This window comes from Electrona antarctica (genome assembly GCF_951216825.1).
Source record: "Electrona antarctica genome assembly, chromosome: 2".
Classification (NCBI taxonomy): domain Eukaryota; kingdom Metazoa; phylum Chordata; class Actinopteri; order Myctophiformes; family Myctophidae; genus Electrona; species Electrona antarctica.
This window is the reverse complement of record NC_136807.1, coordinates 4,704,743-4,731,359: the sequence shown is the minus strand read 5'-3', so window position 1 is coordinate 4,731,359 and position 26,617 is coordinate 4,704,743. Positions and strand designations below refer to the sequence as shown.

At 41.9% G+C, this 26,617-nt stretch overlaps 1 protein-coding gene across 1 annotated transcript; it reads left to right on the top strand.

The window, feature by feature from the left end:
• Window positions 1-3,928: 3,928 nt before the first annotated feature.
• LOC306914884 (L-amino-acid oxidase-like) lies at window positions 3,929-24,732 on the top strand (the record flags this gene model as incomplete). The annotated part of the gene is made up of 11 exons (XM_079492111.1): window positions 3,929-4,100; window positions 6,818-6,990; window positions 8,140-8,249; window positions 9,406-9,610; window positions 9,706-9,774; window positions 11,244-11,380; window positions 12,389-13,139; window positions 18,687-18,761; window positions 18,888-18,989; window positions 20,212-20,345; window positions 24,249-24,732. The coding sequence occupies 11 exons, from the start codon at window positions 3,929-3,931 to the stop codon at window positions 24,730-24,732; spliced, it is 2,412 nt and encodes an 803-aa protein (XP_079348237.1).
• Between the last annotated feature and the right edge of the window lie 1,885 nt (window positions 24,733-26,617).

The window sequence follows — 26,617 nt, the reverse complement described above, 5'->3', positions numbered from 1 at the left end:
ATGCGGTACACAATGGCACCTATCAGCAGATCAGCATCTGGTATCGGTTTCCTAAAGAAGTTATCAAAGCTGTCTCTTCTCTGTCATTTTATTCATAAAGATCAGATGACATTTCCTTGTCTGTGGTTTAATTCTCACGGACCGTCTTGCATCTGAAAAGGCTGTTTCCGTGTGTTTTCCCGTAACGCCATTATTCAGTGCCAGTGGTAGCGAAGAGAAGCCAAAAACCCTGTGTGTGTGTGTGTGTGTGTGTGTGTGTGTGTGTGTGTGTGTGTGTGTGTGTGTGTGTGTACGTGTGCGTGGCAGTGTGGCAGTTTGTGTAGGCTGTAGGGGGGGGGTTTATAAATTCCTTCAAATGTCCGGGGTTTTACACGTATCTGCACAGCATGTGTATTACAATGCACGTTCAATGGTTCGTAGTGGAAAAACCAAGGGGGCAGTGAGGCTATTCAACGTTGAAGCTCTGGGTCCTAGTGGTAGGAGGAGGGACTACAGGCGGACCCGTGGATTCATGACCGGGAAACCCCGTGCAGCTGGGCTTTAACGTTGAGCGCTCGGTTGCCCTACGTCACTCAGGACCTCAAAGTTGAGGTCCTGGGAGGGACTTCCGGCAGTCTTCCGGGTGCTTCAAAACGCCACTGAGCAACTTCCACTGACATGAATAGCTGGGGGGGCGGAGCTTCGCGCCAGTTCAGTCTCTATTATATATACTCTATGGGAAAAACACTGTGAGGGGCGGACTTTCAGCCCGAACCCCGGAATGTGTATTATTCATAACTCTGCATGCGCTCAGCAGACAGCACTGGTCCCGACAGCAGATCGGCTCGCTGGCTGCTGTCGTACAGTACAGTACAGTACAGTACAGTACAGTACAGTACAGTACAGTACAGTACAGTACAGTACAGTACAGTACAGTACGGTACAGTACGGTACAGTGCGGCACAGTATAGTACAGTACGGTACAGTATTGCACAGTACAGCACAGTATACAGTACAGTCTGCTACAGCACAGTACAGTACGGTACAGTATATTGTACAGTACAGCATGGTACAGTACAGTAGCGTACAGTACAGTACAGTACAGTAGTGTGGTACGGTATGGTACAGTGCAGTACAGTACAGTATGGCACAATACAGTACAGCAGCGGTTCTCAACGTTTTTGGCCGGGGACCCCCGGAAATGCTTTGGCAATGTCTCGGGACACCCCCCTCCCGACCCCCAATATAAATTGACTGCTACAATAACCTTAATAATAGAGACAATACACAATAAATAAATACTGAAACCAGATATAATCATTAGGGAAGGTGTATGCATGTACTATGTGTACTATATGTAAACTCTTCATTTCCACTTTCCAGCCATTCAGTTGGAATATATTGTAGTAGAACTAGAATTTATTTAAATCATTTGGGGACCCCCCAAAATAATTTGGTGACCCCCCGAGGGGTCGCGACCCACGGGTTGAGAACCCCTGCAGTACAGTACAGTATGATACCAAATGGATCCATTTGTACACTCTCATAATTACAGACCCATAAGGGTCCATTTGGTTCCAAACTAGCTGGGGACCCCCTGGAACTCCCTCAAGGACACCTGGGGGTCCCCAGACCCCACTCTAGGAACCACTGGTCTAAGCCCTATTTCCAGCAAGACATATAATTGAGTACAGTTGAGTAGGCCTACATACATGCACGTATACGCACACACAGTCACTCACATGCACATGCATACATATAAGCCGGTGTCACTCTAGCGCTACGCCATGCCATCCAGGTGGCCAGTGTACTGTTCCATACAGTACTGCCTCCCCAGTGTCCCCCCAGTGCCTCCCCAGTACCTCCCCAATGTCTGCCCAGTGCCTCCCCAGTGTCCCCCCAGTACCTCCCCAGTGCCTCCCCAGTGTCCCCCCAGTACCTCCCCAGTGTCCCCCCAGTGCCCACAACGTGTCGCGCTGCGACACGTTGTGAGCTTGTAGATCAGCTATTTTCACCAAGTGAAAAAAACTGTCATTACGACGGCATCAAGGCCCGCCAAAATACATTTTGTTCGACTAAATCAACTGTAGATTTAGTCGACTAAAATCTAATGATATTTAGTCGACTAAAACTAGACTAACACTAAACCATTCCAGGTGACTAAAATGTGACTAAAACAAAATGAAAACTATTCAAGAGACTATGACTAAAACTAAAATCTGCCAAAAACAACACTGTACTGTACTGTACTGTACTGTACTGTACTGTACTGTACTGCGCCATGCTGTGCCGTGCCATACTGTACTGGGCTGTGCTGTACTGTACAATACTGTACTGTACCGTGCTGTACTGTGCTGTAGCAGACTGTACTGTGCTGTACAATACTGTACCGCACTGTACTATACTGTGCCGCACTGTACCATACTGTACTGTACCGTACTGTACTGCTGCGCCCTGTGTGTGTGCACGTGCGCGTGCGTGCGTGCGTGCGTGCGTGCGTGCGTGCGTGCAGTGGAACGGGGTGTGGCCTAAAATGTGATATAATTTGCATCACCATGAAATGTTGCGCAATAACATGGTATTTTATACAAATACAAACGGTACAGTAATTCTGACTAATTACTAATTACTAATTGTTGCAACAAACGGGCGCAGGGCTCTCAATTAGTGTGGCAAGATTTATTATTATTATTATTATTATTATTATTATTATTATTATTATTATTATTATTATTATTATTATTATTATTATTATTATTATTATTATTATTAGTATGCCTAGTAGTAGTAGTAGTAGTAGTACTATTAGTATTACCTGAACTGTAGGTACCAGTATGCTTCTAAACCATAGAGTTGTTCTAAACTACATTTCCTGGATGCAGGTTGATGACATCACGGGGCAGGAGGGTTGAGGCCGCACCCCCATGCAAGATCTGTGCCAAAAGTAATTTGAAACTTTTTGGCACCTGAAAGTGAGCAAAGTGAGAAGCGAAAAAACCAAAAAAATATGATTTGAATCTGTAAAAAAAAGATCTGAATGAAAAAAATATATCTGAATGAAAAAAATAAAATCTGAAACTGAAAAAATATATATATACTCAAAAATCTAAATGTATATTAAAGTTAAAAATTAAACTGAAAAAAACTTTTGAATACAAAAAAAAACTTTTGAATAAATCTTGGTATTTTTCAAGTTCAAGAAAAAAAATAAGAGACTTTCAGGTTACATTTTTACTTTTCAACTTCAATTTTATTTTTTTCGATGGAACTGTTTCTGTTAAACGATCAAACGTTTTGGCACAATAATGACTCCATACCTCCCCTCCACCAATGTCACAATCACTTTAACCCCCCTATAGACCGGGCAGCCCCATGGCCAGGCTGGGTGCAGCCTGTCTTTTTTTTTTTTTTTGCAGGGGATTTTATTTATTTATTTATTTTGGGCGCTCAGTCGGCCCCACCCTGCCCGGCCCTTCTGGCAAATGCCAGAATTGCCAGACCGTCCAATCCGTGCCTGCATAGGGCCACCGGACTCCTAGAACCGGCACTGGCTGCAGGTATTAAACCCAAGTGTTTGTGAGGTTAGGGTTAGGGTTTATTTATAGATATAACCTGGGTGAAAGCCCTCCTTCACGCACGCACGCACACAAGCACGGTATTTCACATTGTATACAAAGATTTCCTTGTGTTCTTGTCTGTCTTTCTGTCTGTCTGTCTGTCTGTCTGTCTGTCTGTCTGTCTGTCTGTCTGTCTGTCATCCTGCCTGCCTGCCTGCCGGCCTGCTTGCCTGCTATTCATTCATTCATTCATTCATTAATTCATTCCAAAAGGACTGGTTTACACCTTGGACGTCATGTTGAAAAGTGGGCTGTTCCTCTTAAAGGTGGGTGAGTATAAAACCTCTGCACGCTGTGTGTAGTATTAGTATCACTAGTTACTGCCTGTCAGGATGAAGACCTGCAGCGGAGCTTTGCTGCTCTTCCTCTTCTGTGTGTGTGAGGCTGGGACCGACATTCACTTTGAGCTGAACATTGACCATCATGAGAACCAAGAAGAACATGAGAACCCAGAAGAACATGAGAACCCAGGACCAGTGAGGATCACCACTCCAGATCCACACGGTAGGGATGATCCAGGCACTTTAATATGCTTGTGCAAAACTCCATGTACCCACGTAACCCGCCCCATTGCTGTCTAACTGACCTACACGCTTACGAGAAGTTATTTTGGCAGAAACCATAAATCAAATGTAGCTCCCTTGCGTTCTTTTAGAACAGGTCCTGCAGCTGGCTCCCCTTGGCTTGAACACAAAGGTGTACTGTATATTTGCATGTCTATGGGAGGGTCACACCACAGAACTTTTCTAGCAGAAAAGAAATGTATTACCTTACATTGGAAGTCCTCTACCCCTCCTACAGTTTCACACTGGCTAAATGAACTATCCAGTTACACTCCTCTAGACAAAATTCATTATAATATTAAGAATATGCAACAGGACTTTTGGAATGTCTGGCAGCCCCACATGGATTACTTTGCAACTATACCCATACTGGTGTAGTTTGGTAGCAAATCTGAACTTGTACTTGACCTGTGATTTAGTGTTTAATTATTATTATTTTTTCTTCCTCCTTTTTGATGTATAATTATTATCATGAATTATTTGTTTATTTCCCATCTATATAAGTTATAGACTCTATATTGTCTGTTTGGTAGCAAAAAAAAAGAGGTGCATATTGTAAACTGAAATGTAAAGCATGTTTTTCATGACTGTATGGCACTCTGAATAAAAAGATTATTAAAAAGAATGATTATTAGTGACGACCAATTATATGAAGATGGGTTGAAAAGTGGTGAAGTGGTCCTTTTAATAGTCATAATGTCATATATGATGTTGGTAAAGCGCCCCTCACTTCACACGGGTGTGATTGTTGTGTTCCAAACCACAAACTTCCATGGCACTAATGCTGTGCAATTAATAATGTTTCTTTATTTTGCATTATTTATATTATATATATGTGACTAAATTTGACTGAGAGACTGCCATTGGATTTTTTGGATTTTTCGATTTTTCATGTCCTATGAAAGCAGGGAATCATAGCTTCAAATGGACATATTGATTGTTCAGTTTGACCCACCAGTTTTGGAGATATGGCTTATGGAGTAATGTCTTGCAGAAAACAACAAGTTGAGAAAACAGGCTTGAAAGGTTCACTTTTGTGGTCTCTAACATTACACCTAGCTACATGTTTGGGCATTTATTTCATATTTACATGCCGATTTCAGCTCTGACACTTATTTCAGACATGCTCTAGTATGTGAAGAGTCTGCCTGTGCTATTAACTCATTTAAAAAAAATAAAAAAGAAAGTTTTTCTCCTCTGGTGAAAAGCTGTAATGTGCGCGATGGCAGTCTCTCAGTCAAATCCGGTCACATATGTTGGTTTAGTCTTTCTGCTATTGTGTTTCTAGTTTCACCCATAAGTTGTAGGTTGCACTTGTTACTCGTATTAGACTGTATGTTTTCAGGTTTTTTGCGTATAGGTCTGCCTGTCTCTTTCAACTTTTTTGTTTTTCCTATGCTGGTATAATTTTGTATTCGTTTAGTAGGTCAGTTCTATTCTCAAAGTTTCTCTTTATTTCCAAGATAGTTATTCTGCTTAATGTCGAATAGGTAGTGGGACCGACATTCACTTTGAGCTGAGCATTGACCACCATGAGAACCCAGAAGAACATGAGAACCCAGGACCAGTGAGGATCACCACTCCAGATCCACACGGTAGGGATGATCCAGGCACTTTAATATGCTTGTGCAAAACTCCATGTACCCACGTAACCCGCCCCATTGCTGTCTAACTGACCTACACGCTCACGAGAAGTTATTTTGGCAGAAACCATAAATCAAATGTGCGATGCATCAAATGTAGCTCCCTTGCGTTCTTTGTAGAACAGGTCCTGCAGCTGGCTCCCCTTGGCTTGAACACAAAGGTGTACTGTATATTTGCATGTCTATGGGAGGGTCGCACCACGGAATGGACACGTCCGTGAATGGGCGAGGGGCAAATGGACGAGCAATATGCTCGTTTTTGTCAGTCTGTTTTCAAGGAGAGGTGAGATCGAGACTTGGCCAGGTGGCGGCCTGGCCTCGTCTTATTGTGAATACGCCTCTGGCTATAAGATGACTTGTTTTAAACACTGATGACAAGTGATACATAAAAATATCAGCATGTGCAATTTCTGAGATGACTGCAAAAAAACTTACTAGTAATTAATAAAAATCCCATCCATGTGAAGTGAGGGGCACTCTTAACATACGTCATCATACATCATCTCATTTCGGCCAAACAATTTGCGTCCTCACCTTCGTCTTCGATGTTTGTGTTTACACAATGTTTGTGTTTACACAAACACTCAAAGCTGGCCATTCATTGTCAACGGCATTCCATGTTTGTGTTTAAATCACATCCGTGTGAAGTGAGGGGCACTCTTATCATCATAATGTGTCATAATTATGTCATCACATTCCGTGGATGATGTATGAAATATGATATCCAAAAAATGGATCGAGCAAATCATAAAAAAAATTCATCTAGACTAGAGATCTAAAGGTCGGAGGTCTTTTGACCAATGAGCGTGAGCTCTACAATATTGCCGCATTTGGTGAAAAACGATAGCTCAGAACTGCCAAACTGTTAAAACGGTGGAATTGTTTTACAATAAAAATAAGGGGGGCTTGACCTCTAATAATAATAATAATAATTGTAATAATAATAACAAAGTGGATTATCTTATTTTGCTCATGTTTGTGTTTTGTAATTACTCTTTATTGACTGTCTTACTAGTCATTAAGGAGTCTGACAAAAAACTGCCCCTGAGAAACAAGGACTATGAGGAGCTTCTACAGATCTTGATAAATGGACTTCCAAAGACAAAGGATCCTAAGAAGATTATTATAGTGGGAGCTGGAATGGCCGGCCTCACTGCAGCCAAGTTACTGGGTGATGCTGGGTATTCGGTAGGTGAACCTTGTTATGTTATTGTATAATTATGTTACATTGCGTTGCACAGTGGTGGAAAGTAACTAAGTACATTTTCTTAAGTACAATTTTGAGGTATTTGTACTTAAATGGAATGTTTCCAATTTCCAATATATTCCAATAAAATACAATACAATACAAATTTCCACTACATCTAATGATCCAAATTTGGACTTTTATTCTATTGCTCCATTTATTTGAATACTTTAGTTACTAGTTCCTTGCAGTTTTTGATTATTATTACAAAACATACATTAACCACTTAAACCCTATACACATTCGGCCATTTGAAAATAGCTGATCCACAAGCTCATAATGTGCCACGATGTGACCTTTTAGATCTGCTATTTTCAAAAGATTTTCATACATTTGAATACTTGAAATGGGACATTCTGCATAATGAGTACTTTTACTTTTGGTAGCCTACTTGAAGTACATTTAGATTCAAATACTTTTGTACATTTTGAATTCCAAACTTGTACTTGTATTTCTATATTGCAGTATTTTATAAATTAATAGTTAGTAGTTAGTTATTCACCACTTGTGTTGCATTGCGTACCGTTGCGTTGCTAAAAGACCACTTTAACACAAGTCCTCAATAATATATAATAATAATAATAATAATAATAATGTAATTGTATTATATTATCCAAAGCCCTTTACATAGATTGTGCTTTACATTCACCCATTCACACACACACACACACACACACACACACACACATTCATACACAGATGGAAGATGAAACCATGCAAGTCACCAACCTGCACATCGGGAGCAATTAGGCGGGGTACAGAGTCTTGCTCAAGAACCCCTCAACACTAACTCTGGGGGAGCCAGGATCGAACTGGGAACCTCGCGGTTTCCGTCCGGCCACTCTATACCCCTGGTCCACTGCCACCTCATATTAGACAATTATAACGCCTGTGAAGAGATATTAAAGTGCTCCTTTAATTGCGTTGTGGCAGTCCTTTGGCAGGGGTTGGTCACTGGTAAATGTAGACCCTGTAAACCTCAAGGTCAGCTGTCCTCACTGTCAATTGAAAAGATGAAAGAGAACGAAACGACAGAAACAAAACAAAAAAACAATGAAAAATATGTTTTGCTGTGTTGTTTGGTCTTCAAGGTAACGGTACTGGAGGCTAGTGATCGTGTTGGAGGACGTGTGCACACTCACAGAAGTGAAGACGGCTGGTATGCAGAGCTAGGACCAATGAGAATCCCCAGTTTCCAGAAGTGAGTTTCTTGGATAGCTAGAAGACTAGTCATGAAATACAGTGTTCCAAAGTACCGTCCACAAATCCCATACAAATACTGTATGACAAACATATAGTTGAAGCACATTGACTCGCTCAATCATGAATCTCTCTCTCTGTCTCTCTCTCTCTCTCTCTCTCTCTCTAGAGATGAGCGAGCCTGTCATTCTCAGTGGTGGCAGTAATGTGGTGTTTATGTTCATGGCCTTTCTTATGCAGGCACAAAGCGTCTTAGCTCAACCTTTGATGTTTGGCAGTGTTAACCTTAATTTCACCAAATGTATGAACAACAATGTACACTCCTAATGTGTCCAAGACAAATACAGCAGTTGGCCCCTTGAATTAATGTATTTAAAATGAAATAATAATAATATAATAATATCTCAAACTTATATAGCGCTTTTCTGAGTACCCAAAGGCAAGGCAACTTTATTAGAAAAAAGGAAAAACACTAAAAGCTAAAAAAAACATTAAAAAGACAGTGAAAAGGGTTAACTAGGGAAGGCAATATTGAAGAGGTGGGTCTTGAAGGCGGTTTTGAAGGTTTGGAGGGTGGGGACATCTCTGAGTGCCTTAGGGAGGGCATTCCACAGGTTTGAGGCAGCAAAGGCAAAAGCTCTGTCACCCCACGTACAGAGTTTGGTCTTGGGGACGTCGAGGAGGTTTGCATCACCAGAGGAGTGTTTTTAAGTGGATTCTTTGTTTGACCAGTAGACAGTGAAGGTCACGGAGGACTGATGTAATATGATCTCTGGAACGGGTATTGGTAAGTAGACGGGCAGCTGAGTTCTGGACATATTGCAGTTTATTGAGCACTTTGGAGGTGGTGCCGTAGAGGATACTGTTGCAGTCATCAAGGCGGGATGTGATGAAGGCGTGGATGAGTGTTTCAGCTGCGGAAAATGACAGGGAGGGTCGGAGACGGGCAATGTTCTTGAGGTGGAAGAAGGCGGTTTTGGTGACTTGGTTAACATGGGGGAGGAATGAAAGGGTGGGGTCAAAAATGATGCCAAGGTTGCGTATGCGGGTGGAGGGTGTAACAGTGGATCCGTCAAAGTTTAATGAAAAATCTTAAATATAATAATCTTAAATACACAGATATAGGCTAATATTGTTATAATAATCTTCTTCACCAGAATTATGTTGGAGCTTATCAACCAAACCAAAAATGTGAAATTGAACACATTTCATGAAACGAATAACAACACATTCTACCTGGTTAATGGAGAGAAACACAGAACTTCCGATGTCATTCAAAACCCAAACATCCTGAATTACACTCTTCTCCCTGATGAGAGAGGAAAGTCAGCTGATCAACTCCTTGAAAAGGCTCTGCAGAAGGTCTGTAGAGAACTACTGTATAAAGAATCACATTATCAGCTAGTGCCACAAAATATAGTAATTTCCACTACTTAAAATTATTTGGGTTGTTGCAGGTTTGGGACGAAGTGGACCATCATGGTGTCCAAGCCACGATGAAGAAGTATAACCAGTACTCTGTAAAGGTAAGGTAAATATAACTGTACTCAAGTATGCACACCAGCTAATGATTGATTACTAAGCTACAGTATCAACTAATCTAAAAATAATTTCATTAATCAAAATATTTAATTGAATTGATCATTTTCATCCATTTAAGTTTGTTGAGTAAAATAGTTTAGACAACCACTTTTGTACTTTTGCACTGAGTAGTACTGATGAGTGTGCAGCCACTTCGATTAAGTTGAGAGATACAAGAAAGTTGATCTTTCTGTTTAAGTGTTTCAGTATGGATGCATAAAGCTGCCAAAATTCAAATTAAATAGCAAATACATTAGCATTTACCTTTAATCTATAGATGTGCTCATTCTATGACAATTAAAACAATAAATAAAATGTAATTTGATTTTTTTTTAAATCCCGCTAATTTGTGGACAATATTAAAATGAAAATGCAATTTAGAATGAAAATGCAATGTGATTTGCTATTGCTTTTTCAATTGGTCATAGAATGAGCACATATGGAGACATTTTCATTTTAATATTGTCTTAGCAGGCATTTTTTGAAAATTGAAAATCAAATGACATTTTATGTATCATTTAGAATGACATCTGTAGATTCAATGTAAATGCTATTGCATTTTTCTGACCTGAAGATTAAAAAGCAATTTCTTTTCATCTTTGCCATTTCATTTTAATTTTGGCAGCTTTCTCGTCATGTTTTTTTTAAGTATTTTAAAAGGTTTTTCAAAATAGTAAAATAAGTTTAGGGATAAGGGGTAAGGGGTGGCGGAAGATATAGGGCTCCAATTTCGTCGCCACCTTTACCCGCGGCGCGACCCGCAATTCAGCCGCTGCCCGAAAATTACAAATATAGGAGCTTCGTCTGTCCCTTAACGGTATTTTGGTCCAGTCACTCCCTATCCTTTTTGCCGACACCGGTATTTGCGCCTAGAGGTGTGGTCATGGGCGTGTTGGCACGCTTTCCCCTAAATTGCTATTTTGGTCACACACATTTGGGAAGGAGCATAGTGGATTTTAAAAGCACCCGTAAACCGTATGCCAAATTAGTTTGGTAAAGAGCGGCGCGCACGGGGCACCGCACGCCTGCATGGAGATGTCCGCTAGTGCAGGCTGCGTTATCTCTCGTTAGTAATGGGTATAAGGTTTTCAAAAAGCTGTGCAAACGTGTTGGGTGCGCCCCAAAAGAACTAGTCTCCAAAAGCCAAATCTCGGTGATTTATTACAAGTTCGCCCCTATGAGCACGATGAGCAGGTTGCCTTGCGTGGTTGCCTCTGCCGTCAGTGTGTGTGTGTGTGTGTGTGTGTGTGTGTGTGTGTGTGTGTGTGTGTGTGTGTGTGTGTGTGCGCGTGTGTGTGTGTGTGTGTGTGTGTGTGTGTGTGTGTGTGTGTGTGTGGATGGATGGATGGATGGATGGAGTGATTTGCATAAAGGCACTAATAAATGCAGCATTTACTATTTATACCTTGAACAGGACTATCTTGTGACTGAAGGAGGGCTGAGTCCAGGTGCCATAAAGATGATTGGGGACATCCTGGATGAGGCTTCTCTCTTCTACACAGCGCTGACGGAAATGCTATATGATCAAAGCGATATCAATGACCAGACTACGTAAGAATCTAGTTCCAAATCCTAATGTACAGGGGGGTTGAGGTGGGGGGGGGAGGCAGAGGATTATTTTCTCACGCTGTCTCTTCGTGTGGAGATTGTCAATGGGGGGGGGGGGGGGGGGGGGGATCCAGATTCATTTTTAGAGCGAGGGATATAGCAATATGGCTATTTCTCCTCTCTGTCCGTTATGGCTCTCTGTCCATCATGTCTCTCTGCAGGGCGCTGACCTGTTCCAAGATCGTGTCCATCTTCTGATGTATCTCCCCAAATGCCCTGCCCAGCTCGGCCAGGGCAGGCAGCATAGGGGCTCCGTTCAGCGCTGCCACTTTTCCGATTCTTCGGTACACAAGACCAGTGCAATCCAAATAGATATACCTCTTCTACGCTGATAATCTCCAAGCACATTACACGCCAAGTCTTGTAGTCTTGGGTATAACTTGTGGGGGAAGATCCATCAGGGTATTGAGCGGGCTCTCCAGAACCCAATTTACATGAAAAAATGTTGTCTATCACGTACAGAGACCAGCACACTAATTCCATGAATAGTTCCATGTTTTGATAGTTTCAGGGGTTTCGAAGAGACAGTGTAGAAGAGACGCTCTGGGCAGGACAGGAGTAGAGGGAGAGAGAAAAAGAATGCGACCGCCCTCTTCAAGAGGCAAGCAAGATCAGATCAACAACAACCATCAGTAAAATAAATCAATTGAAGCAGGAGCAATCACGGTGAAAAATGTTCTGGAGCATTCCTTTGAACTGAACGAAGGATTGCAGGGAGCTCAGTTTTATTTCATTCCACGAAGTTGGGCAATTGACAGAAAAAGCTGTCTTTCCCAACTCTGTCTGGGCCTGAGGAACCTTGAGCCTTAAGAAATCACTAGAGCGGGTCTGATAGGTGCTATAGTTGATGCGTTCTGTCAACTATCACAGTGGTTTTATTTAAAAAAGTTATGTACGTAATGCAATGATTGAAGATTGAAGAGGTTCAATTTTGTTTTCCTTTTTAACTAGATACTATGAAGTGACAGGAGGGTTCGACCTCCTTCCAAAGGCACTACACGAAAAAGTCAACGCTTCTGTTCATCTCAACACCACAGTCAAGCGCATTGATTATTCAAACGGTGGCGTCAGAGTGCTCGCTGACAATGGCACATGGCAACAGATATTACAGGCAGACTTTGTCCTGGTAACTGCCACTGCCAAGGCCACCCGCTTCATTGACTTCCAGCCTCCTTTGCCTCTCAAGAAGACGTACGCCATGCGTCAGGTTCACTATGACAGCTCCACCAAGATTATCCTCACCTTCAGTAAGAAGTTCTGGGAGAAGGATGGAATCCACGGTGGAAAGAGCATCACTGACCTGCCTATTCGCTTCATCTACTACCCCAGTCAAAGTTTCGACAACAAGGAGATCGGTGTCCTCCTGGCTTCTTACACTTGGTCCGATGACTCGACCCTCTTCCTGGGGATGAGTGACGAAGAGCTGAAAGAAATGGCTCTGAGTTCTTTGATGAAGATCCATGGAAATGAAATCAAAGATTTGTGCACAGGCGTGGTGGTGAAGAAGTGGAGTCAAGACCAATACAGCCTGGGTGCTTTCGCTCTCTTCACCCCCTTCCAGCACGAAGAGTTTGCTGCTGAGCTGTTCGCCAACGTGGGCAGGGTTCACTTTGCTGGAGAACATACAGCGCTGCCTCACGGCTGGATAGAAACAGCCGTGAAATCAGCCATAAGAGCCGCCAGGAACATCCATAATGCAGTGGTAGGTTTAATGGTGTAACCACTACTTTGCATCCACGCAACTGTCATATTTACTGTACAAATATTACTTTTGTCAGACACACTGTTATTGCGCAACATTTTGCTGTGATGCAAATTACATCACAAAGGGGAGGTGCCGGGGGATGATGCCCGGCACCTACCCTTTTCACTGCACACACACACACACACACACACACACACACACACACGTGCGCACACACATACACAGGCCACAGTACAGTACAGCGGAGTACAGTACAGTACAGTAGAGTAGAGTAGAGTAGAGTGGAGTACAGTACAGTACAGTACAGTACAGTACAGTACAGTACAGTACAGTACAGTACAGTACAGTACAGTACAGTACAGAGCAGAGCAGAGCAGAACAGTACAGTACAGTGCAGTACAGTGGAGTACAGTACAGCACAGTACAGCACAGCGGAGTACAGTACAGTATGGTACAGTACAGAGCAGAACAGAACAGAGGAGTACAGTACAGTACAGTACAGTACAGCGGACTACAGTACAGTACAGCAGAGTACAGTGGAATACAGTACAGTACAGTGGAATACAGTACAGTACAGTACCGTACAGTACAGTACAGTACAGTACAGTGGAGTACAGTACAGTACAGTAGAGTGGAGTACAGTACAGTGGAGTACATTAGAGTACAGTACAGCGGAGTACAGTACAGTACAGTGGCATACAGTACAGTACAGTACAGTACAGTACAGTACAGTACAGTACAGTACAGTACAGTACAGTACAGTGGAATACAGTACAGTACAGTATAGTACAGACAAGAGCAGACCAGAGGAGTACAGCACAGCACAGTACAGTACAGTACAGTACAGTACAGTACAGTACAGTACAGTACAGTACAGTACAGTACAGAACAGAACAGAGCAGAACAGAACAGAACAGAACAGTGGAGTACAGTACAGTACAGTACAGTACAGTACAGTACAGTACAGTACAGTACAGTACAGTACAGTACAGTACAGTACAGTACAGTACAGTGGAATACAGTACAGAAGAGAGCAGACTAGAGGAGTACAGTACAGAGCAGAACAGTACAGTACAGTACAGTACAGTACAGTACAGTACAGTACAGTACAGTACAGTACAGTACAGTACAGTACAGTACAGTACAGCGGACTACAGTACAGTACAGTAGAGTACAGTGTAATACAGTACAGTACAGTGGAATACAGTACAGTACAGTGGAGTACAGTACAGTACAGTACAGTACAGTACAGTGGAGTACAGTGGAGTGGAGTAGAGGACAGTGCAAAGGACTACAGTATACTATTCCCGCTAGGTTGCCACATTTATGACATCCAAGCAACTGGAGTACAGTAGAGTACAGTAGAGTAGAGTACAGTACAGTACAGTACAGACAAGAGCAGACCAGAGGAGCACAACACAGTACAGTACAGTACAGTACAGTACAGTACAGTACAGTACAGTACAGTACAGTACAGTACAGTACAGTACAGTACAGTACAGTGCAGTGCAGAGCAGAACAGAGGAGTACAGCACAGTGCAGTACAGTACAGTACAGTACAGAACAGAACAGAGGAGAACAGAGGAGTACAGTACAGTACAGTACAGTACAGTACAGTACAGTACAGTACAGTACAGTACAGTACAGTACAGTACAGAGCAGAACAGAGGAGTACAGCACAGCACAGTACAGCTCAGTACAGTGCAGTGCAGTACAGTACAGTACAGTACAGTACAGTACAGTACAGTACAGTACAGTACAGTACAGTACAGTACAGTGGAGTACAGCACAGTATGCTACAGTACAGTACGGTAGTACAGTACAGTACAGTACAGTACAGTACAGTACAGTACAGTACAGTACAGTGGAGTACAGCACAGTATGCTACAGTACAGTACAGTACAGTACAGTACAGTACAGTACAGTACAGTACAGTACAGTACAGTACAGTACAGTACAGTACAGTACAGTGGAATACAGTACAGAAGAGAGCAGACTAGAGGAGTACAGTACAGAGCAGAACAGTACAGTACAGTACAGCGGACTACAGTACAGTACAGCGGAGTACAGTGTAATACAGTACAGTACAGTGGAATACAGTACAGTACAGTGGAGTACAGTACAGTACAGTGGAATACAGTACAGTACAGTGGAATACAGTACAGTACAGTGGAATACAGTACAGTGGAGTACAGTACAGTACAGTGGAATACAGTACAGTACAGTGTAATACAGTACAGTACAGTGGAATACAGTACAGTACAGTGGAGTACAGTACAGTACAGTGGAGTACAGTACAGTACAGTGGAGTACAGTGGAGTACAGTGTGAGTAGAGGACAGTGCAAAGGACTACAGTATACTATTCCCGCTAGGTTGCCACATTTATGACATCCAAGCAACTGGAGTACAGTAGAGTACAGTACAGTACAGTACAGACAAGAGCAGACCAGAGGAGCACAACACAGTACAGTACAGTACAGTACAGTACAGTACAGTACAGTACAGTACAGTACAGTACAGTACAGAGCAGAGCAGAGCAGAGGAGTACAGCACAGTGCAGTACAGTACAGTACAGTACAGTACAGTACAGTACAGTACAGTACAGTACAGTACAGTACAGTACAGTACAGAGCAGAACAGAGGAGAACAGAGGAGTACAGCACAGTACAGTACAGTACAGTACAGTACAGAGCAGAACAGAGGAGTACAGCATGCTACAGCAGAGCAGAGCAGAGCAGAGCAGAACAGAACAGAACAGAACAGAGGAGTACAGTACAGTACAGTACAGTACAGTACAGTGGAGTACAGCATGCTACAGTACAGTACGGTAGTACAGTACAGTACAGTACAGTACAGTACAGTACAGTACAGTACAGTACAGTACAGTACAGTACAGTACAGCACAGTATGCTACAGTACAGTACGGTAGTACAGTACAGTACAGTACAGTACAGTACAGTACAGTACAGTACAGTACAGTACAGTACAGTACAGTGGAGTACAGCACAGTATGCTACAGTACAGTACAGTAGTACAGTACAGTACAGAGCAGAACAGAACAGAGGAGTACAGTACAGTGGAGTACAGTACAGTACAGTACAGTGGAGTACAGCACAGTATGCTACAGTACAGTACAGTACAGTACAGTACAGTACAGTACAGTACAGTACAGTACAGTGGAGTACAGCACAGTATGCTACAGTAGAGTACGGTAGTACACTACAGTACAGTACAGTGCAGTACAGTGGAGTACAGTACAGTACAGTACAGTGGAGTACAGCACAGTATGCTACAGTACAGTACGGTAGTACAGTACAGTACAGTACAGTACAGTACAGTACAGTACACTACAGTACAGTGGAGTACAGTACAGTACAGTACAGTACAGTACAGTACAGTACACTACACTACAGTACAGTGGAGTACAGTACAGTACAGTACAGTACAGTACAGTACAGTACAGTACAGTACAGTACAGTACAGTACAGTACAGTACAGTACAGTACAGCACAGTACGCTACAGTACAGTACGGTAGTACAGTACAGTACAGTACAGTACAGTACACTACAGTACAGTGGAGTACAGTACAGTACAGTACAGTACAGTACAGTACAGTACAGTACAGTACAGTACAGTGGAGTACAGCACAGTATGCTACAGTACAGTACGGTAGTACAGTACAGTACAGTACAGTACAGTACAGTACAGAGCAGATCAGTGGAGTACAGTGGAGTACAGTACAGTACAGTACAGTACAGTACAGTACAGAGCAGAACAGAGGAGTACAGTACAGTACAGTACAGTACAGTACAGTACAGTACAGTACAGTACAGTACAGTACAGTACAGTATGCTACAGTACAGTACAGTACAGTACAGTACAGTGGAGTACAGCACAGTATGCTACAGTACAGAACGGTAGTACAGTACAGTACAGTACAGTACAGTACAGTACAGTACAGTACAGTACAGTACAGTACAGTACAGTACAGTACAGTACAGTGGAGTACAGCACAGTATGCTACAGTACAGTACAGTACAGTACAGTACAGTACAGTACAGTACAGTACAGTACAGTACAGTACAGTGGAGTACAGCACAGTATGCTACAGTACAGTACAGTACATTACAGTACAGTACAGTACAGTACAGTACAGTACAGTACAGTACAGTACAGTACAGTACAGTACAGTGGAGTACAGTACAGTACAGTACAGTACAGTACAGTACAGTACAGTGGAGTACAGTACAGTACAGTACAGTACAGTACAGTACAGTACAGTACAGTACAGTACAGTACAGTACAGTACAGTACAGTACAGTGGAGTACAGTGGAGTACAGTACAGTACAGTACAGTGGAGTACAGTACAGTACAGTACAGTACAGTACAGTACAGTACAGTACAGTACAGTGGAGTACAGTACAGTACAGTACAGTACAGTACAGTACAGTACAGTACAGTGGAGTACAGTGGAGTACAGTGGAGTGGAGTAGAGGACAGTGCAAAGGACTACAGTATACTATTCCCGCTAGGTTGCCACATTTACGACATCCAAGCAACTTGGTATATAGAAACATTGCCACTTGCCATGCTTGCTTTTAGATGGAAATAAAAACAAGCAAAAAAAACAATAGGGCCACTCAACCAGGTTGCCAAGTTTGCCCTTTCCAACCAACTGGATATATGAAAACATCATGGGTTGCCATGTTTGCTTTTCCAAGTAAAAAACAAAAACAGTATTGACTATCGCCCTCCCGCTATTGTACAGTACAGTACAGTACAGTACAGAGCAGAACAGAGAAGTACAGCACAGTACAGTACAGTACAGTACAGAGCAGAGCAGAGCAGAGCAGAGCAGAACAGAACAGAGGAGTACAGCACAGAGGAGTACAGCACAGTACAGTACAGTACAGTACAGTACAGTACAGTACAGTACAGTACAGTACAGTACAGTACAGTACGCTACAGTACAGTACAGTACAGTACAGTGGAGTACAGCACAGTACAGTACAGTACAGTACGCTACAGTACAGTACAGTACAGTACAGTGGAGTACAGTGGAGTGGAGTAGAGGACAGTGCAAAGGACTACAGTATACTATTCCGGCTAGGTTGCCACATTTACGACATCCAGGCAACTTGGTATATAGAAACATTGCCACTTGCCATGCTTGCTTTTAGATGGAAATAAAAACAAGCAAAACAAACAATAGGGCCACTCAACCAGGTTGCCAAGTTTGCCCTTTCCAACCAACTGGATATATGAAAACCTCATGGGTTGCCATGTTTGCTTTTCCAAGTAAAAAACAAAAACAGTATCGACTATCGCCCTCTCGCTATTGTCTTCTTCCCATTTGCGACGCGTGGCGCTAGGATGAGCGGGCCGAAGGCCCGCGAAATTCTAGTTATTATTATTATTAAGGAGTGGACCAGAGCTATAGGTATAGCTATCGGTTTACTGTCAAACACAATCCACTGGCTGAGTCTGAGACGGTTTTTATGTTTTTTGTTGTCTGCTGTTGCATTAATCATCGCAATGGAGATTGTGCCTGGACTCCTTGGAGGCTGGTCGCAACCGTGGAATGCAGATCTAGCTGTTCAGAACATTTGCGACGTTGTGAGTATAGATATAATATGACAGGATCAACTGTTATTTCATTGTTAGAATGACATGATCGCCAAATGAGGCTAGGCTACAAAACAGTTTTTGACCAGGTGTATTGTTTAATCGCATAATGTACAGATGGAGTCGGATGTAGAGCGGAAAACGGGGAACAACTACAACGTTTTCCAAGCCATTTTCTACAGGACCCAGATTGTAGCTGGAACAAACTACCTCATCAAGGTAATGGACAATAGCCTCTTAAACTCAATACATTGGGGGGAAACTCAGAATCAGAGTAAATTCCAGTGGTGGAAAAAGTACTTACTAGTACTTACTATAGTTACTTAAATAAAAGTATCAGTACTGCAATGTAAAAGTAACTTAAGTCAAAAGTAAACATTTTAGTAAACAACAGTATTGGCATTAAAATATACTTAAAGTACCAAAAGTAAAAGTATGCAGAATGTCCCATTTGGCATTTCACAAGGTATCATACAGTAGCCTATATATAAAATAAAATAGCAGATCTACAAGCTCACAATTCATTGATGCCTTGTGACTTGTAGATCATGCTATTTGTTTTTAAATCATTATTAAAGTAAAGCTAAACTAAATATTTGCCTCTGATAGTAGTAGTGGAGTAGAAGTAAACGTATTACATTGGAAACACTCAAGTACAATTCTTAGATTTACTGAAGTAAAGTAATGGAGTAAATGTACTTACTTTCCACCACTGTTTAATTCTCTAGTTGAGAATATAATATAATATAATTATTTTATTAGTCCTGTCCATTCATGTTGAATTTCCCATGGACATTTGATTGCCATTTTGGGGCGGGAACCCCTTTTGGTGTTTTAAAGCATTATGCTATACTTTAGCTATTGAAAAATAGCAAATCTACAAGCTCATAGCGCGCGTGGTGCGCTACGAGCTTGTAGGTCTGCTATTTTTGAAAAATCGTGAAAATAATAAATTTCAGAAAACTGGAGGATTTAGAAGATTTTTTTTAAATTTCGAGGTCAGGCCTAAATGGGTTAAAATGATGGAGAATACACAAGTCAAAGAGCTGGAGCCCAACAGCATAATATTGATTGATTGATTGATTGATTGATTGATTGATTGATTGATTGATTGATTGATTGATTGATTGAATAATTTATTGACTTGGTCCAAAAGGTTATTACCGAAATAAGTCCTTGCGGTCTTGTTTTCATTCAGGTCCTGGGTATTCATTTCATAATCATGACATGAAAAATAACTAAAATAATCCAATCATAATAAAAAGTAATACAAATTGAAATATGTACAGGTTGGGGGGGGAAAGAAGGGGTTATAAAGAGGTGGGGCCGTGGTGGGGTAGTCACTTGACTAAGGGGAGGAGCAATCATTTCCTCTCCCTTTGTTCTATACAGGGACACATTGTTAATACAAATTGTATTCTTTCCTGTATCTCTCCTGTAGGTTCATGTTGGTGGAGCAGATTACGTTCACATCCTTGTGTTTGTTGCGCTCCCGTGTAACGGCGGAAAACTGAGCCTGGAAGGTGTCCAGACGGGCAAGACCCGCGACGACCCCTTGGTACCTTTTCCCCCAAATTGAGTTGAAAGTTTCAACTCCAGTGCTTATATGAATCACTTCTCATATTCCTCTATATCTGGATATGAACCACTTCTCATATTCCTCTATATCTGGATATGAACCACTTCTCATATTCCTCTATATCTGGATATGAACCACTTCTCATATTCCTCTATATCTGGATCTTTCTGCTACATTATTCAGCCTTTGAATCTCTTTCCATACAAGGTTTTACTGTCACTGATGAAAATAGGTCTATATCATATAATAGTAGGATAAACTGTTTTGTTATAAAGCATCCTATAAGAACAATGTGTCATTGATGGTTCTAATTTAACCATTTTGATGGGAGTACTTTTGATCAATAACTAAATAATGTAAGTCCGGACCAAAACCCTTAAAACTATAATGTATCCAGACAACCAGAAAAATGTATACTATAGTTATATAACCCCAAAGAAATAATCTTAATAGTTTAGTACTATAGAAATATAGGACTGTCAGTTTAAGACAGTAAGAACCTTAGAAGGGAACCAAATGATCAAATGAATCAGTATATATACAGTATATATATATATATATATACCCGGGGTGTTTGGTGTCAGTATTTGGTGTCATGACCACAGCCTCTACAGTGGATAAATGTTACTGTTACTGCTTTGCCACTGAGACCCATTTTCCACCAGTTGGTTCCCAATGGGAACTAGTTCAGTTCTTTTTGGTTCTTAGTCCATGAGCCAGAGCTCCAAAATTGGAACGTTAATTTAATTATGAATTGAGTGGGTAAAACCATACCCCAGTTGATTACTTACACGAGGGCAAGGATTTATTGGATTTTAAATGTATTTTCTTTAAATATGCAAATTAGGTATTATATAGGAAAATATGCAAAAAATAGAAAATATGAAAGCTGCTATTGTGGAAGGGTTATCATCTTGATCCTATAAACAATTTAATATAGGTATGGTGGAAAAGGGGTCTGTCTGAGTGTGCTTCTGCCCCTACCACTTGCCTTGCAGCTCTTATTCCCCAATCCCCCTCAGCCAGTCTCCTATACACTGACACCACGCTAGACAGGAACGCCCAAAAACGTCACATCCGGTTTTAGCCTGGGGTAAGAATTTTCTATGGCTGCCAATGCAACTTGGTCCAATCCTTAATCACATACGGACAAACATCTATGCCGATGCTGTCTAACTTGCGGAGGTAGCGTGCCTTGTCCACGGGCAACAGATCTTTCAACGTATGGCATTGCAAATACGTTTGATAATCGCTACTCTGCTCAATATTGTTTTGAAAATGCCGCAAATTGCATTGCAGTGAACAAGCGCAAATCACAACTTCCCCCGGTTGTGGGCGGAGTCACAGTTTGAGGCGCTGTTTACGCGCCGTGGTGTCAGTGTATACTCTCCCTTCTACCTGAGTCCAAGATTCTGATTGCCCATAGTGCAGTCACCTGTGAGGACCAGCTGAGCCTGGTTGGGTGATGAGCTCCTGAGACTTTGTGTTTCTCTGTGTTCGTGCTGGTTCATAAGTCTATGTCAGGTTCTCTGTTACGTTTTCCAGTGATTTGTTATGAGTTCAGTTTGCATTTTTACTAGAGTGTTTTCAATTGTTTCATTGTTACTTTGTATTAGTAAATGTAGTTTTTGATTCTCATCTCCTTTGTTTGTCTGAGTTCCTGCAATAGGTCCTACAACACCTCTAAACCGGGACAGTTTGGTACATTTTTGTTCGGTCCTTATTCTTATATTTTTCTAGTTAGATAAGTTAGGTTAGTGTTCAAACATAAGATGCTCATAAGTATGCTTCTTTGTACCAGAACCAGAGCACCCTACAGTAGGTCGATCAATGATCGATTTTGAAATCTATCAGCTGATGTGAGACTGTATGTTCTGGACACTCGGGTGAAGAGAGGGGCTGAACTGTCAACTGATCACCTTCTGGTGGTGAGTTGGTTCAGATGGCAGGGAAACAAAATAAAAAATGGTGCATTTATAGATTGTGCATTACATTCACCCATTCACACACACATTCATACACCGATTGCGGCGGAAGCCATGCAAGGTACCAACCAGCACATCGGGAGCAATTTGGGGTTCAGTGTCTTGACCAAGGACACTTCGACATGTAGGAGGAGGAGCCAGGATTCGAACCGCCGACCCATGGATCATTGGACGACCTGCTCTACCTCTTGAGCCACAGTCGAACAAGCGGGTAGTGCGGGTGAACTGAGAACATTTGGAGGAGACCTCTGTCCAGAAGGAATTCAACTCCCTCTCTGGCGGGACTTCTCTGGCATCCCTGTGGAGGTTGGAGACATTGAACAGGAATGTGCAATGTTCAAATAGCCTATATTACTGAAGATGTGAGCTGTGGTCAGATGGTCTTAGGTGCCTCAATGGGCAGTAACCCTCGAACACCCTGGTTAGGTGGACAACTGTGGTCATGGAAGCCAATCATAAAATGTATATTGATATTTATGATATCAGTCATCTACATATTTGACAAATACATTTGAGTATATACACTCTACACAGAAGACAGATGCAAACGTTATTTCTGGGTTTTTCAGCTACAAACTGTAAAATTAAATGTCCAAACTGTTCCAGCACAGCTGCTCATAAAACACAATAAAACTGGTAAAAGGTGCGAGTTTGTTTAAAGTGCCAGAGTGTGAAGTGATGCAGAGGGTGTCTGTTAAATTTACATTGCACCCATAACATTGCAACATGTAGGCCTAACACCCTGGATAAATAAATACAAATGAAATATCCACTACCTGATCATTTCAGATAACTTGTAATGTGAAGTACTTGCCAGCAGGTAGCAGTATGACTTTATAATGCATCTCATTGTTGACGTGTATGCCACTGTTCCCATGTTTACCCTGCAGAGGGAGTAGGCCTACTCATCCTTAATATACTGTATTAGAAAATGTACATCAAACAGGCAATTGACTTGAAAAGTTATTCTTCTACAGGATAAAATGGGAAGGTAAAATACTGAACTTGAAATTAAAGAAAGAAAGAAAGAAAGAAAGAAAGAAAGACTTTGGCCCACCATGAGCCACCAGAACAGCTTCAAAATCTCTGGAATCCTACTGTAGGCATGGAACACCATTCTAACAAGAGATAGTGTTGTTTGGGAGCACTGTCTAACACCTAGAACTCCCCTATGTGTTCAATTGGGCTGAGATCTGGTGACTGTGAATGCCATAGCCTAGTGTACATATGATTCACTTTATTCTCGCCACCAGGCCGAAGGCATGGGATGAGTGTATGTTTTGCACTCCGTCTGTCCGTCCGTCCGTCTGTGGACAGCTAATCTCTGGCACCGTTAGCTTGCTCACAGCCAAACTCTGCACACACACTCCCTGGATGCCAGAGCTGAACCTCTGCCCCACATTTTCCACATGGGCCTATTATAGCGCCACCAGGAGGCCGCCTATTGCAATACACATTTTTTGACAGTACACCTACATATTTGTCCAAACATCCCGCAAATTGGTACACAGTCTCTCTATAACCATTAAACGAAACGGGTCTTTCAGAATTTTCAGACTCTATCCTGATTGGCCATCTCTTATTCACCTGGTGCAACTCTTTCACTCATTTTGTTAAATGCTATATTATTCAAAAGGTGGGTTATCATTCAGCATCATATGCTATAGCTATCATTTTCTTTTACAGTTTAAGGAAAAGTATTCTATTATATAGCCTATATACAGTATATCCACAAATATGTTGTGGCACATATAAAACGCATCAGGACACTGAAGTCTCACTTTTGCCTTTTCTTGAAACTGGCAAAGCAAATTACATGCATACTTTGTCCTGGTGACTGCCACTGCCAAGGCCACCCTCTTCATTGACTTCCAGCCTCCTTTGCCTCTCAAGAAGATGTACGCCATGCGTCAGGTTCACTATGATTATCCTCACCTTCAGTAAGAAGTTCTGGGAGAAGGATGGAATCCACTGTGGAAGAAGCATCACTGACCTGCCTATTCGCTTCATCTACTACCCCAGTCATAGTTTTGAGAACAAGGAGATCGGTGTCCTCCTGGCTTCTTACACTTGGTCCGATGACTCCTACCTCTTCCTGGGGATGAGTGACGAAGAGCTGAAAGAAATGGCTCTGAGTTCTTTGATGAAGATCCATGGAAATGAAATCAAAGATTTGTGCACAGGCGTGGTGGTGAAGAAGTGGAGTCTTGACCAATACAGCCTGGGTGCTTTCGCTCTCTTCACCCCCTTCCAGCACGAAGAGTTTGCTGCTGAGCTGTTCGCCAACGTGAGCAGGGTTCACTTTGCTGGAGAACATACAGCGCGGCCTCACGCCTGGATAGAAACAGCCGTGAAATCAGCCATAAGAGCCGCCAGGAACATCCATAATGCCACTTGACAGTTTTCAAATAAGCGTCATGGCCAATGACAGGCCAAGTTGCGTCACACACACACACACACACACACACACACGCACACGCACACGCACACACACACACACACAAATATTGTTACTTTGACACCGCATAACATAAGAAACTACCAGCGTGTGGTTACCAATTTGATTGGAAAATGAATGAAAAATGTCTGCTTGCCTATAGGCAACCACACTAATGACATAATTTATCATTTCTCACTGATAAACTCAACTAATTATGTTAAAAACTGCAGCTGAATCTAATTTTAAAATAGCACTACTCAAATATTGTTTTACCTTTCTTTTTCATTGACAGTTGTGTCTCTGTGGTGTTGATCTACCACAGGGTGGCAGGGTTTCTTTGGTTCTGAGACAGCATCAGATATAGTAAAATAATCAATACCACAATGTGGTAGACAACTCTGTTAGAAGCTAAAGTCTTGTATTCAGGCCTAGTCATTATAGCATCATGTGACATGTCCCAGTTCACAAGTTCAATATAAGCTCAGCGTTTGTAGAACTTTACAATAGGGTGTGTGTGTGTGTGTTAAGTAACTAGTAACTAAAGTTTTCAAATAATTGTCTTAATGCCCATGAGCATGCCCAACATATGGGTCAGTCGGATTGGTGGTTCACTCCCTCAGTGTCGTCAGCATGCTGAGGAGGTAACCCGTCTGTGTCTCTTTTACTGCAATCTCTCGGGACATGGAAGTGGAACAGTCAGATGTCATCATCACACCCGGGTCCTTTAGAGAGAAGGACAAATAAACATAACAACATTGAACTGTTTGAAGGTGCAACGGTTAATCGGTTGTCCTGAATCTGGGTTAATTCGACCATACCAAAACAAAACAAAACAAAACAAACCAAACCAAACCAAACCAAACCAAACCAAACCAAACCAAACCAAACCAAACCAAACCAAAGCATCCCTATTCTGAGGGGAACATTAGCCAAAACGTATTACTTAAGTTGCTATTAAATGCCTTGATGTCATATTCGACCATAAGCCTAATATATCATTTTGTTATTAAACCCCTCTGGAGTCTCACATTTTGTTTTAAAATGCTAATTTTGGTCATGGGTGGTATGGCCGACTTGTTATTATAACAGACAATATGAGCCAATGAAGGAGAGTTGCGTCCAGTGGTGTCATGCTCATTGCATGGGTAGTACCACGGCGTGGTACAAAAAACTACATTTGATTGACGTGCATTCACAGATATGGAACGCTGCGGTGCACGCACGTGCACGCTATAGAATGTGGCCCCGAACATTCAAAACACACTTAAGTACCAAAATAAATCCAGCGGTTACTTGCATAACAGGTTTTCTGGTGCATGTGACATTATTAAAATGCCATACCACTGGAAAAAACTAAAATTGTATTGTTGGGTGACACATGCACTACTGATAATCTATGATGAATGATGATGAAGTACGTAGGTGTGCTTGTGTAGTGATGGCACAACAAAATAGGCCTGAGGTCTTGGCTGGGTGCTACACTTGCATAGCTGATGATACCATTGGCTTGCAAGACAAAAGAGAAAATAGTTTTGCTGAAACATTCCCAAATAGTGTGTCATCTGCTGCATGGTAAGTAATTGGGGCTTTCCACCCTGGGATCTCTTCCGTGTGGCCATACACTACACATTGATCTCCCTATACTCTCATGGTCAGCCTACTGGGCAGGGAAGATGATCCATGATTGCTTTCCAATTCCCTGTACCACATATTCCATTGTCGTATCTTACAACTGAGGGTCTGTGGATATTATTACCAATTCCTTGTTGTAGCCGCATTGTTAAAATTAAGTTGAAATCCAGGCAATGTCCATATCCATCATTTATTATATTATAGCAGCTTC